The sequence below is a fragment of the Ranitomeya imitator genome, chromosome 4 (assembly GCF_032444005.1).
Source record: "Ranitomeya imitator isolate aRanImi1 chromosome 4, aRanImi1.pri, whole genome shotgun sequence".
Taxonomy (NCBI): Eukaryota; Metazoa; Chordata; class Amphibia; order Anura; family Dendrobatidae; genus Ranitomeya; species Ranitomeya imitator.
Genome location: NC_091285.1, coordinates 231,608,151 through 231,622,799, shown reverse-complemented (window position 1 = coordinate 231,622,799; position 14,649 = coordinate 231,608,151). Strand labels below are relative to the sequence as shown.

General features: G+C 45.6%; 1 protein-coding gene across 4 annotated transcripts in view; it reads left to right on the top strand.

Annotated features, from left to right (window-relative positions):
- METTL25 (methyltransferase like 25) overlaps nucleotides 1–14,649 on the top strand; it is a 354,554-nt gene that overhangs the window by 183,823 nt on the left and 156,082 nt on the right. For all 4 annotated transcript variants that reach the window (XR_011320723.1, XR_011320722.1, XM_069764405.1 and 1 more), the window contains exon 7: nucleotides 47–141. Coding sequence is in view for 2 of the 4 variants with exons in the window: in XM_069764405.1 (XP_069620506.1) it covers nucleotides 47–141 (95 nt within the window). In the remaining 2 variants the exon portion in view is untranslated. The remainder of the gene's footprint in view (nucleotides 1–46; nucleotides 142–14,649) is intronic.

Genomic DNA, 14,649 nt, shown 5'->3' with positions numbered 1-14,649 from the left:
CTCTTAATGCTTTTTTGTCCTTTTTTTATTCTTTTTCTTTCTACAGATACGACAGAAGGATTGTGGGGGTTTCCAATGAGTCAGTATTTGAAAGAAAGGTGCTGGCACATTGGACGAAATGCCAGGATGTCCGCTTGTTTGGTGGGTTCCATTTGTTGAGACGTTAGTACTTTCTCTTTGACATTTCTAAATTCAAAGAAACCTGTTACCAGAACAAAGTTAATGTAATGAAACCAATGTTTTCCAGCTGAAATCTTACCTCCATGCAAAAAGTCATGGTTACTTAGGTATGGGTTGATTAGAACTTGAAATTCTGACTTTTTTTATTCCTAAGAATAAAGATCCAGCTAAAAATACAGTATATTTAACATTGTAACCTAACGACCAAAAGTTGGAGATTCCTGAAAAAAGGATCGATAGACATGCTAATGATAAAAAAAAAAAAAAAAATCCCAGACCTTTCTATTTATGCAGTTTCTAGTATGCAAATTATACACGGTATTATATGCATTGTATCAGTGAGGGTATTACTTGTTTGAGTAATGTACTGCCACAATGAATGCATTCGGGCACTCAAATCATCAAGAAAGCTAGTGGTTTAGCTTCAATACATTATGTCCCACCACACAATAATCCTGAGAGTAGGAACACTGACGTTCATTCATGGAAAGCGTGTTCATGTGCCCACGTGATCTCCAGATAAATCTCTGGCTATCGTTGCATCCAAGACAAGGGTCTGCTTCTCCTCCTTAACTTCTACTCGCTCACATGGCCCTACCTTCCTTTTATTTTCAATTTATTATCAGCAAGTTTGATTTCCGATCCTTTCATTTGGATGCAAAACAGTTTCTGCATGTTTTGCCATGCATCCTTTAGTGTCTTTTCTGTGATCTGATTCAGCATTTCCATCTTTCCATGCTGCAGGCACTTAGGCACTTCATATTTATTTCACTAGCATGCTTAAAGTTACCTTCACACTCAGCAACTTTACAACGAGAACGACAACGATCCGTGACGTTGCAGCGTCCTGGATAGCGATCTCGTTGTGTTTGACATGCAGCAGCGATCAGGATCCCGCTGTGCCATCGCTGGTCGGAGCTAGAAGTCCAGAACTTTATTTGGTCGTCAGGTCGGCGTGTATCGTCATGTTTGACAGCAAAAGCAACGATGCCAGCAATGTTTTTACATGGAGCTAACAACCAGCGAGAACGATAAGTGAGTCGCCGTTACATCACTGGATCGCTCCTGCATCGTTCTGGAGTTACTGTGTTTGACGTCTCTACAGCGACCTAAACAGCGACGCTGCAGTGATCGGCTCGTTGTCTATATCGCTGCAGCGTCGCTGAGTGTGACGGTACCTTAAAAACACATTTTCTGTTTGCATTATTATGTGTTTCATGTTTGACATGTGTTCCACTACACTGTACTAAACTGCAAGCATGGTGCTGTGAACATTGACCAACAGTGGGACAGGTTGCCTAAATAGTTAAGTCTGCTTTATCTCTAGCTGGTCATGCTTTCATTTGTACTTTACCTGAGCGACATATAGGATTCTTAGTGCCATATTGTGGGCATAACTTGTTATTTAAACATTTTGTCATGATTTTTTTTTTTTTTAACGTTTACCTATCATTAACACGTCTATTGATTTTGTGGTTTCCATAATTCCACAGTTTTTCCTTCTTGGCGTTACAATGAAAATGTTACAAGTGTGTTTTCCTATAAACAATTGGAAACTAGCGTTTTTGCAGGACATATAAAATGAATGCTTTTTGTGTTAACATGCTTACATGAAGCTATCGCCAACTACAATCATCATTCTGTTATTTAGGCTTCTGTTTACACCCATCAAGTGCAGCTATAATCTTCCAAGTTTGGATTGGATTTCTTTGATCTTTTATGTATGAATGTTCAAATTTGGAAAAGAAAAAAAAATAATTTTCTGCAGATTTTTTTTTCTGTTCTATTGTAATTTTTAGCAAGTTTTTTTCATTTTCCAGCTGCCAATGTTCCCTTGAGTTTGGGTTTTCTCAAGGTTTACAGTCTGTCTCAAAGAACATTGCCTCTGTGTAGCTCTGGCATCCCTCCACTCTTCCCTCCTCCTCCAGCAGGGATGCTGGCTCACTCACCGCACTTCCTCCTCCTGATGCAGACCATGGTCTTCGCATGGCGCACAGATCCCTGGGCACTGTGTTTAGGGTGTGCATGCTCCCTTCTTAAAAGGACAGCACGCACCATCGTAAAGTGTACTTATTATTTAAGGCATCTCCACCTGATGGAAGGTGCCTGAGCATCATATTCACTCTCCCTTGTTGCACACTTGATAGTTCTCCGGTCCCCTGTATCTTCTAGTACCTGCATGTCTGTGCCTGTACCTCTCTTCCCGTACCTGCTGTATTCCTATATTCTGACCTTGCCTGCCAGCACCTGCCTGTATTCCAGCCATGCCTGCCAGCACCTCCCTGCCTGTATTCCAGCCTTTCCCACCAGCACCAGCCTGCACTTGCCAGTGCCTGCCTGTATACCAGCCATACCTGCCTGTACCTGCCAGTGCCCGTTCGTGTTCTAGCCACACCAGTCTGCACCTGCCAGTGTATGCCTGTATACCAGCAGTCCCGTTCTGCACCTGCCAGTGCTTGTCTGTATTCCAGACATTCCTGCTTGTAACAGTTGAACTTTCCTTCCGGGCCATTCCAGCTTTCTGTCCCTTGGGGGATGAGCTGTAGCACCATTTGTCCATCTGGAGCAAAGTCTAACCCCACCATCAGGGGCTCTGGTAAAGTTAGGTGTTCACCTAGTTACGCCACTCCAGGCTCTCCTCGGATCACTGCACACTGGTTCCACCACTCCAGTTACAGTTTATTCGGGCCATGGAACCCACTGGCTCTCTATCCTTGCCAGTCTGTGATCATTATCAGGAGGTCTCCCACTAGCGGAACCAGCAGGACAAAATGATGTCCTATCTACGGACTGTAACCATTCCCATGGATACCTAGACATTTGCGGATGCTTCCATTCCTGCTCAAGCTGCAATGACCTCAGCCATGAATTTCCAGACTACCAGCTTTATTCCTTGTTCCAGACCCCATCTGCCTGCTCCACCATGTGATGACGGTGATGTGCCGAGGAATAATGAATCAATGCACACTGCACTCTAAAGTCTTGGCACACCAGTTCTCTTCAGATCGAGCCAAAGTGACATTTATGATGTCTCCTCTTAATGGCAAAGCTCTGGCATGGCTTAATTCCTTATGGGAAAGAGGGGATCCTCTTGTCTCCAACCTCCAGAACTTCTTGGGAGCCTTTCTGCAAGGTCTTTGATGAGCCTGGCCACATTTCCTTCACAGCATCCTCCTCAGATTTCGCCAGGGAAACCGCACAGTGGGCCAGTACGCTGTCTGTTTCCGTACCCTGTCCGCCGAACTCATCTGGAACAACGAGACGCTGATGGCCACCTTCTGGGAGGGTCTTGCAGGGAGAATAAAGGACGAGCTAGCTGGTCAAGATAGTCTTACCTCATTGGATGACCTGATGTCCCTGTCCACCTAAATGAACATCAGATTTCAGGAGCGCTCCAAGGAGGATACCCATGAGAGAAGACTCTTGCCTTTCAAAGGCCAATCGTGCCGTGGATCTCAGCTTTGACACCCTCCTGAACATATGCAAGTTGACCAAGTGAAACTGGCAAAGCATTGTCAGGAGGTGTTTCTACTGCAGTAGTCTCGAACATCAGATTCACTCTTCTCCATAGAATCCTGTAAACTCCAAAGCTTAGAGTCAGCAGGAGAGACTACCCTGGGTGAGAATTACTCCTCTCAACCGCTGTCTCTGTCAGTGTCCATTTCCTGGAGCAACACTATATCATTAAATCTGCCTATCTGGACTATGATTCTGCAGCAAATTTCATACAACAGGCTATGGTAGATTGGTATCAGATCCCCATTTAGCACCTCCAGACTCCATTGGTGGTATCCTCCGTGGATTGGAGACCTCTATCCAAAGCGGTTCTCTTCATCTCTGAGCCACTGGAATTTCAGTAGGTATGTTGCACTCTGAGAAAATCTCCTTTTATGTGCTACCAAGACTGTCCCATCCTCTGCTCCTAGGCCTGTCTTGGCTATGTGCAAACGAGCCTGTCCTAGATGGGAGATTCTGAGAAATACTGCATTGGGGTCAGTACGGTCGTGAGAAATGCTTGCTCCCCATTCATTCTGCTCGACTTCCGGCTACTCCATCAAATTAATCTGGCTTGCCTCCAGTTTATTGGGCCATCGTGGACGTCTTTGATAAAAAGGATAAAAATCTTGAGTAACGAGTATATTCGCTCATCCCTAATGCTAACCCTAACGCATGGACTCCAGAGGTTGACAGCGCCTTTTCTTCCTTAAAACAGGCCTTATCCTCCTCTCCAGTGCTGCATCAACCTGACAGTAATAAACAGTTGGAAGTGGATGCTGCCTCCTCTGGGGCCAGTGCCTTCCTTACTCAGAAATCACCTACGAGCCTCATGGTGATCTGCGATTTCTTTTCCGGATTTTTCTCAGCTCCTGAATGCAACTACTCGATAGGCGAATGAGAACTGTTGCCAATTAAATTGGTTTTAGAGGAGTGGCACTTTCTGCTCGAAGGAGCGGTTCATCCTGTAATTATCAATATGGACCACAAGAACTTAGCCTATCTGCAGTCCATACAGCGCTAAGTCCATGTCAAGCCAGGTGGTCTTTGTTCTTCGCTCGCTTGAATTTTGTTCTCCATTTCTGGCCAGCAGACTCTTAAGAACATCAAAGTGGATATGCTTTCCAGGGCAGGTAGGAGCAGCACTCCACTGGACTTGTCTCAGGTTCCATCTAGAAAGTCCTTAGTTTTTGAACCGGACAGGAAACTAGTTCGCCACTGGTGTTGTCTAAATTGGCTGGTCATGCCAGACAGAAGATAACCGCTCTTGTCATTTTATAGCATTATTGATGGCCCTCCAATATTGTGGATTTCGTCATTTCATAGCATTATTGATGGCCCTCCAATATTGTGGATTTCGTGTCAGCATGCCCCTCCTGTGCCTAGACTAAGACTCTGAAACCGCTTCCGATTGGCCAGTTACTTCCCTTGTCCGAACCATTTGCTCCTTAGCAGCAAATCACAATGGACTTTATTACTGATCTTCCAGTATCTGCTGGATGTACCGTCATCTAGGTAGTTGTGGATCGCTTCTCTGAGATGGCCCATTTTACTCCACTGTCCAGTCTCCCGTCTGCATTTGAGCTTGCCAAGAAGTTAATCCAACTTATTTTCCACCTCCATGGATTACCTTTTCATAAAGACTCAGAGGCGTTCCGTTTACTTCTTGCATCTTTAGGGCAACCTGCAAGCTACTAAATGTTACCTTGGGGATCTCTTCAGCCTGCCATCCACAATCCAATGTCAGGTCAATCAGATCCTAACCAACTTCCTGCGGAACTTCATTAATGCTCATCACAGTGTTTGGGTCGAACTCATTCCTTGGGCCGAATTCTCATGTAATAGCATTGTGAGTGTCTTCAGCTAAATCTCCTTTTTTTTGGGGTGTATGGTCAACACCCCAATATTCCGTTCCCTGTGTCTACTACCACCGACATTCCTCTGTGGCTGAAGCTCTCATTAAGGGCTTCATTAGAATCTTGGAGGACACCAAGACCATCTTAATGAAATCTTCTGAACACGGGGACAAGAGAAGTTTAGACCCTCCTCAATTTTGTCTTTGGGATAAGGTTTGGCTTTCTTTGAAGTATGTTTGTCTCAAGCTACCCTCGTATAAATTGGATCCTCTCTTCATCGGTTTGTTTGAGATTCTCAAACAGATTAATGCCGTAACCTAAACTACCGGCCTCTTTACGGATCCCCAACTCATTTCATGTGTCTCTACTCAAGCCTGTCGTCTTCAGCCCCTTCTTCAAGGACCCAGGAATCACTCCTTCGCAAGTCAGATCTTTTTGAGTTAGAGATTATTCTGGCCACAAAAAGGGTAAGAGGAAAAACCTTTTTCTTGTGGATTGGAAGGGATTCGGCCGTGAGGAGAGGTCATGGGAGAACATCCATACCTGTCTCCTCCTGGATAATTTTCTTGCAGGTTTGTAGAAGAGGGGACGTAAAAGGGGAGGTACTATAACACCGGCGTCACTGCACACCTCCCTCCTCCCCCAGCAGGGATGCCAACTCGCTCACTGCCATGGGCGCCATCCCGCATTTCCTCCTCTTGGTGCTGACCAGTGTTTGCGCATGGCTCGCAGATCCCTGGGGACTGTATTTAGGTCATGCACGTGCTCCTTAAAGGGACAGCGCCTTTTATCTGCATGTCCCTGCCTGTACATGTCTTTCCTGTACCTTCTGTATTCCTGTTTTCTAACTTGCCTTGCCAACACTTTTCTGCCTATATTCCAGCCGTGCTTGCCAGTTCCTGCCTGCATTTGCCAGTGCCTGCCTGTATACCAGCCGTAACTGCCTGCACCTGTCAGTACACACCTGTATACAAGCCGTACCAGCCTGCACCGGCCAGTGCCTGCCTGTATACCAGCAATACCATTCTGCACCTGCCAGTGCCTCTCTGTTTACCAGCCGTCCCTGACAGCACCTGACGTTCCTATGTTCCTGCCGTGCCTGCGGGTACCAGCTGAACTTTCCTTCTGTGCCATTCCAGCTTCCTGCCCCTTGGTGGGTCATTCACTGTGTGTCTGAGGTCCATCCTCATGTAGCATCTTCTGGTGTCCATCTGGAGCCAAGTCTAACCCCACCATCATATGCTCTAGTGAAGTCAGGTGTTCACCTAGTTACACCTCTCCATACTCTCCTTGGTCCATGTCACACTGGTTCCACCACTCCCATTTCTGCAAGGAATTTCAAGGACATGTGCCCTGCTAAACTCTTCTCATACTACAGCCTGTGCCCATAGCACATGAAGTATGCTTAAAATGAAAGGGGGTTGTCTCGTGTCCTGAAATAAAAGCACCCAGGCTCCTGGATTTCTGTTTGTTGAGGGGGAGGAGTGTAACTGTTTGGACTAGTAGTTGGGGAATATAAATATGAGTTCATCTTTGTCTACATGTATGGTTGTTTTTCTTTATTATGGTTTTGGGGCAAACCATGCATTTCAAGAATTTACTGCTCTCTTCATCAGGTAACAGAACATCAATAGTATGAAACAAAGAACAATGTCAAGTATATATGCAAACTAATAGAGAACCTGCTTCTGTTCAAATTAAAGGTCAGAAGACGTTACCGGGTAACTCAATGTCATTGTACAGAACATGACTCGGAACGCTTATTGAAGCGGAGAGCAGTGAAACACATAAATACTAAACCATAATCATCAATAAACAGTAGAAAATAAAAAAAATTTATAAAAATTAAATGGACCTTTCACGAGCACCCCCTCTCATTTGAAATCATTTATGGAGGCAGATTCTTATGTCTGGCCAATAGTCTTTAACAGCTCATTTCTCTGGTCTCATTTTACAATTACATTATGACACCAATCTATAAAGCCATCTCTTGAGGGGACATGTCACCCTCATACTGAGGATTAAAACATGGCTTCATCATAACTTGTAAAGGGAACAAAAGCTACCACTCTAAATACTCCACGTGACCCTGTTTAGCTATGACCCCTGCTGTGAACAAATAATTGAAGTAGGTTATCCGATGGAGAGTGGACATGAAGGCCGGACACAGAAACTGGGAGCTGACTCATCCATTGCCTGGGCAAATCAGTTTCCTCTCTTCAAAGCCTCATTTGGCCAAGAATGTCAGACGTTCTGGCACAAGTGTCCTGTTATGAACATTGTTTTCCAGTTCACCACCTGACCGCACCATTGGAGGACATCCTCCCCACTCCACCCACCAGTGTTTTTCCTGTCCCAGAGTGGATAGGAATGGCAAGCTTTTCCTCAGACGGTGCTACGCAGATGGTGGGGATCGGGGGGCCCAGCCTTTCCCTTCCCCACCGCAAGTTATCTGCTGCTGATACCTGCCATGGGGGGGTCCCTCAGCCTCCCTAGTGTAGCGCTGTTCCTGGGGTCGGGTCCATTTCCTCCATACAGGGGGCTCTCGGTCTGACTGCTGGGGGGGTGAGTGCGGCGGTCGCTTCCAGCTCAGCGACCGATTCCCAGCATGCAGCCACTTTCTTCTCCGGAGACCGCTTCAATCTGCGGCAGCGACCACATGACATTTTAGAAAAAGCCTCAGACAAAAAGAAAGGGTTCCCTGAGGAAAATACAAAAAAGTACCAGCCCTTTCGTAGACCCCGACCTAGTCAGAAAACAGACTACAGGGGGAAAGGGAAGACTGGGAGGTGGTCTTATCCCAACGCATCTTCCCGGGTACAGGTTCAGGAAAGCTAAATAAATGACATCAAGGTGGGAGGTCGGTTACAGAAATTTCTAGGGAGTTGGCAGAAGATATCCAAAAATCCATGGATTCTGCAGGTGATTGCTCAAAGGTACAAACTAGAGTTTCTCCAGCCTTTCCCCAGAAAGATTCATAGTAACCAGACCCTGTCCTCTCTTAAACTCCTCTATGTGGACAAACATTCAAGAGTTGTTAAAGTTAGAGGCAATCATCCCGGTACCTGCCTCAGAGAAAGGCAAGGGCCACTACTCACACCTGTTTTCAATAAAGAAACCATCGGAGACTCCCGAACGATTATAAATTTAAAACCTCTAAACAGGTGGATCAGATTCAGGATGGAATCTCTAAGGTCCACGACACCTCTCATAGACAAGGACATCGTGATGTGCACCTTGGATTTAAGGAATGCATACTACCATGTCCCAATACACGCTGCTTACCAAAAATTTCTGAGATTCGCCCTGATGAACGACGGGGTAATGTAACACTTCCAATTCACGTGTCTCCCCTTCAGCCTTGCCTCGGCACCCAGAATATTTACCCAAATAATGTCAGAAGTAGTAGCCTACCTAAGGAACCAGAATATTGCCATAGTGCCATATCTTGACGATTTTCTGATAATGGCGAAATCAGAAAAACTTCTCAAAATAGACTGCAGCTTCACACTTTCCATTCTACAAGATCTGTGGTGGATTGTGAATTGGGAAAAATCATGCCTAGTCCCAAATTCCAGAATTAACTTTTTGGGGGTCATACTAGATTCCAACGCCAGAACATCTTTCCTACCGGAAGACAAACAAAAGGCATTGATCAAGGGCATACACCAGTTCAGGAAAAATACTCCCTCCATAAGAAAAGCAATGAGGGTTCTAGGCTTAATGACAGCATGTATACCCTGTGTGAAATGGAGCCAGTTCCACTCACGGGGATTACAGAAAGAGATCTTGAGATCTTGGAACAGAAGGCACGATTCTCTGGAGAAGATAATTATGTCTCCGTCAGGGAAGAGATCCCTAGCCTGGTGGACCTCACCGAAAAACTTGAAGGTGGGGGTTCCATGGATCCTCTACCCCTGTGTCACAGTCACCACAGACGCCAGTCTATTCGGATGGGGCGGGCATATCGGAAGGACATACTACCAGGGGGAGTGGAGTCCACATGTTTCCACAAAATCATCAAATTTCAGGGACCTGTATGCGATCTGGAAGGTACTATCCCAGGCCCATTCACAAGTCAGAGACAGACACGTAAGGATACTGTCCGACAATACGACAGAAGTAGCATTCCTAAGACACCAAAGGGGCCCAAGACATCCACCTCTGCAGCACCTGGCACACCAGATTTTCAGATGGGCAGAGAAATCTGTCAAGTCCATCTCAGCAGTTCATCTCGAAGGTACCAGGAATCAGGTGGCAGATTTTTTTTTAAGAAGAACGCCTGTAGATCACGGAAAATGGGAAGTAAATCCAAAAATATTCAGCAGTCTGTGCCAGCAGTGGGGAACACCTTAGGTGGATCTTTTTGCCACCAGGTCAAATGTAACGACCAGAGCATTTTTTTCTCTCAATCCCCTAGATGAAGCCATAGGAGTCGACGCTTTGTCTCAGCATTGGGGAGAAGGTCTCCTGTACGTGTTTCCGCATCTTCCACTGATCCTGAGGACACTCAGGAAGATTCAAGACGAAGGCGCAACAGTAATCCTGGTGGTCCCCTTTTGGCCGAAAAGGAGCTGGTTCTCTCTACTATCTAGAATGTCAACAGAGACTGATTCTACTACCGAAAAGGCAGGACCTTCTATTCCAAGGAACGGTGTTTCACAGCAACCCAGACTCACTACAACTATCTGCTTGGATCCTGAACGGCGGACCTTAACCCCTTCCCGACCTGTGACGCCACGTAGGCGTCATGAACGTCTGTGCCAATCCGACCTGTGATGCCTATGTGGCATCATGGAGGGATCGCATCCCTGCAGATCGGGTGAAAGGGTTAACTCCAATTTCACCCGATAAGCAGGGACAGGGAGAGTGGTACTTTACCCCAGGGGGGTGGCTTCACCCCCCCGTGGCTACGATCGCTCTGATTGGCTGTTGAAATTGAAACTGCCAATCAGAGCGATTTGTAATATTTCACCTATGAAAACTGGTGAAATATTACAATCCAGCCATGGCCTATGCTGCAATATCATCGGCCATGGCTGGAAACCCTGATCTGCCCCCTGCCACCGATCTCCTCCCCAGTCCTCCGTCCTGTGCTCCGCTCCCCTCCGTCCTCCTGTCTGCTCCCCCGTCCTCCTGTCTGCTCCCCCTGTGCTCCGATCCCACCCCCCATGCTCCGATCTCTCCCCCCCTCATACTTACTGAGCCTCCTGGTGTCCGTCCGTCTTCTCCATAGGCGCCGCCATCTTCCAAAATGCCGGGCGCATGCGCAGTGCGCCCGCCGAATCGGCCGGCAGATTGGTTCCAGGCATATTTTGATCACTGTGATAGGTTTTATCACAGTGATCAAAATAAAAAAAATAGTAAATGACCCCCCCCCCCTTTATCACCCCCATAGGTAGGGACAATAATAAAGTAAAGAAAATATATTTTTTTCCACTAGGGTTAGGGTTAAAACTAGGGTTAGGTCTAGGGTTGGAACTAGGGTTAGGGTTAGAATTAGGCTATGTGCACACGGTGTGGATTTGGCTGCGGATCCGCAGCGGATTGGCCGCTGCGGATTTGTAGCAGTTTTCCATCAGGTTTACAGTACCATGTAAACCTATGGAAAACCAAATCCGCTGTGCCCATAGTGCGGAAAATACCTCGTGGAAACGCTGCGTTGTATTTTCCGCAGCATGTCAATTCTTTGTGCAGATTCCGCAGCGTTTTACACCTGTTCCTCAATAGGAATCTGCAGGTGAAATCCGCACAAAAAAAATCGCTGTAAAACGCAGTGCCTTTTACCTACAGATTTTTAAAAAATCGTGCGGAAAAATCTCACACGAATCGGCAACGTGGGCACCTAGCCTTAGGGTTAGGGTTGGAATTAAGGCTAGGGTTGGAAATAGGGTTAAGATTAGGCTTGTGGTTATGGTTAGGGCTAGGGGTGTCTTGGGGTTAAAGTTGTGGGTAGGGTTAGGATTGGGGTTACGGGTGTATTTAGGGGTGTGTTGGGGTTAGGGTTGTGATTAGGGTTATGGCTACAGTTGGGATTAGGGTTAGGGGTGTGTTGGGGTTAATGTTCAAGTTAGAATTGAGGGTTTCCACTGTTTAGGTACATCAGGGGTCTCCAAACACAACATGGCGTCACCATTGATTCCAGCCAATCTTCCATTCAAAAAGTCAAATGGTGCGCCCTCCCTTCCGAGCCCTGATGTGCACCCAAACAGTGGTTTATCCCCACATATGGGGTACCAGCGTACTCAGGACAAACTGCGCAACAACTATTACAACAACTAAATAAAATATTGCTTACTAAAACATAATTTTTGAGGAAAGAAAAATGATTTTTTATTTTCATGGCTCTGCGTTGTAAACTTCTGTGAAGCACTTGGGGTTTCAAAGTGCTCACCACATATCTAGATAAGTTCCCTGTGGGGTCTAGTTTCCAAAATGGCGTCACTTGTGGGGGGTTTCCACTGTTTAGGCACATCAGGGCTCTGCAAACGCAACGAGACACCCGCAGACCATTCCATCAAAGTCTGCATTTCAAAACGTCACTACTTCCCTTCTGAGCCCCGACGTGTGCCCAAACAGTGGTTTACTCCCACATGTGGGGTACCAGTCTTGGGCGAACTGAAGACCGCGCTCACGAGGTAGATTTTAGGTTTTTTATTGAAGCCTACGCGTTTCAAGAGCTTTCTTACTCTCTTCTTCAGGGCACATGTGGGGTACCAGCATACTCAGGACAAATTGTGCAGCAACTATTGGGGTCCATTAAAAAATAATTTTTGAGGAAAGAAAAATGATTTTTTATTTTCCCGACTCTGCGTTATAAACTTCTGTGAAGCACTTGGGGGTTTAAAGTGGTCACCGCACATCTAGATTAGTTTCATGGGAGGTCTAGTTTCCAAAATGGGGTCACATGTGGGGGAGCTCCAATGTTTAGGCACACAGGGGCTCTCTAAACGTGACATGGTGTCTAACGATTGGAGCTAATTTTTCATTCAAAAAGTCAAATGGCGCTCCTTCCCTTCCAAGCCCTGCCGTGTGCCCAAACAGTGGTTTACCCCCACATGTGAGGTATCAGTGTACTCAGGAGAAATTGCCCAATAAATATTTGGAACCATTTTATCCTGCTGCCCATGTGGAAATGACCAAATTGTGGCTAAAAGAAATTTTTTGTGAAAAAAAAGTACTTTTTCATTTTACGGATCAATTTGTGAAGCACCTGGGCTTCAAAGTGCTCAATATGCATCTAGATAAGCTCCTTGGGGGGTCTAGTTTCCAAAATAGGGTCACTTGTAGGGGAGCTCCAATGTTTAGGCACACAGGGGCTCTCCAAATGCGACATGGTGTCCGCTAAAGATTGGAGCCAATTTTTCATTGAAAAAGTCAAATGGCGCTCCTTCCCTTCTGAGCCCTGTCGTGCGCCCAAACAGTGGTTCCCCCCCCCCCCCACATATGGGGTATCGGCGTACTCAGGACAAATTGTACAATAACTTTTGGGGTCCAGTTTCTGTTTTTACCATTGGGAAAAAAATTGTTGCTAAAAGATCATTTTTGTTACTAAAAAGTTAAATGTTCATTTTTTCCTTCCATGTTGCTTCTGCTGCTGTGAAGCACCTAAAGGGTTAATAAACTTTTTGAATGTGGTATTAAGCACCTTGAGGGGTGCAGTTTTTAGAATGGTGTCACTTTTGGGTATTTTCAGCCATATGGACCCCTCAAACTGACTTCAAATGTGAGGTGGTGCCTAAAAAAAATCGTTTTGTAAATTTCGTTGTAAAAATGAGAATCGCTGGTCAAATTTTAACCCTTATAACTTCCTAGCAAAAAAAATTTTTGTTTCCAAAGTTGTGCTGATGTAAAGTAGACATGTCGGTAATGTTATTTATTAACTATTTTATGTCACATAACCCTCTCGTTTAACAGAATAAAAATTCAAAATTTGAAAATTGCAAAATTTTCTAAATTTTCGTCAAATTTCCATTTTTTTCATAAATAAACGCAAAAATTATCGACCTAAATATACCACTATCATGAAGCCCAATATGTCATGAAAAAACAATCTCAGAACCGCTAGGATCCGTTGAAGCGTTCCTGAGTTATTACCTCATAAAGGGACAGTGGTCAGAATTGCAAAAAACGGCCAGGTTATTAAGGTCAAAATAGGCTTGGTCATGAAGGGGTTAAGAGCCAGAGGCCTGTCAGAGGATGTGATTACCACACTCCAGGCAAGCAGGAAACCGGTGACCTCAGCAATCTACGTATAACAAAATCTGGAAGCGGTATTGTTCTTTCCTAGGTGAAGTCCCGGTGGATACTTCAAAACCCTATATTCCCAGAATCCTCGATTTTCTGCAACAGGGGTATGAAAAAGGCCTCAAGCCTAGTACTTTAAAAGTACAGGTTGCAGTGCTTAGTGTCTTTTTGGATTCATCACTAGCCTCCCATCCTTGGATATCAAGATTCTCTAGGGCCACACAGAGAATGTGACCTCTTGTGACGACATCAACGCCTCCTTGGGACCTAAATTTGGTCCTTAATGCCCTGTGTAGAACCCCGTATTTGTCAGAGGATATGGACATAGCCAATCTCGCCTTTAAAACAGCCTTCCTAATTGCCATTACTTCGGCTAAAAGATTGGGGGAGATGCAGACCCTATCCATTCAGGATCGATACCTTCAGATTTTTGACGATAGAATAGTCTTAAGACTTAACCCAGCTTTCCTCCCAAGGTAGTTTCCTCTACGAGCATAAATCAGGAGGTATTTCTTCCCTCGTTCTGCCAACACCCTAGAAATACGATGGTAGGGGTCTATCATAACCTTGACGTTAGAGAGACGGTACTAAAATACTTCGGGGCGACTAGGGATTGGAGACGGGTCTCTAACTTCTTCATACAGTACAGGGGACCAAATAGAGGTTGTAAGGCAGCAAAATCAACCATTGCTAGGTGGATTAAGACTACGGTAAACCTAGCATATACAGCCCAAGGGAAAGATCCCCCAGATACCCTTAGAGCCCACTCAACCCGAGCTATTGCTACATCATGGGCAGAGAAAGGGGGTACCTCAGCAGAACAGATCTGTAGGGCGGCGATTTGAACCAGTCTTTCTACCTTTGCTAGACA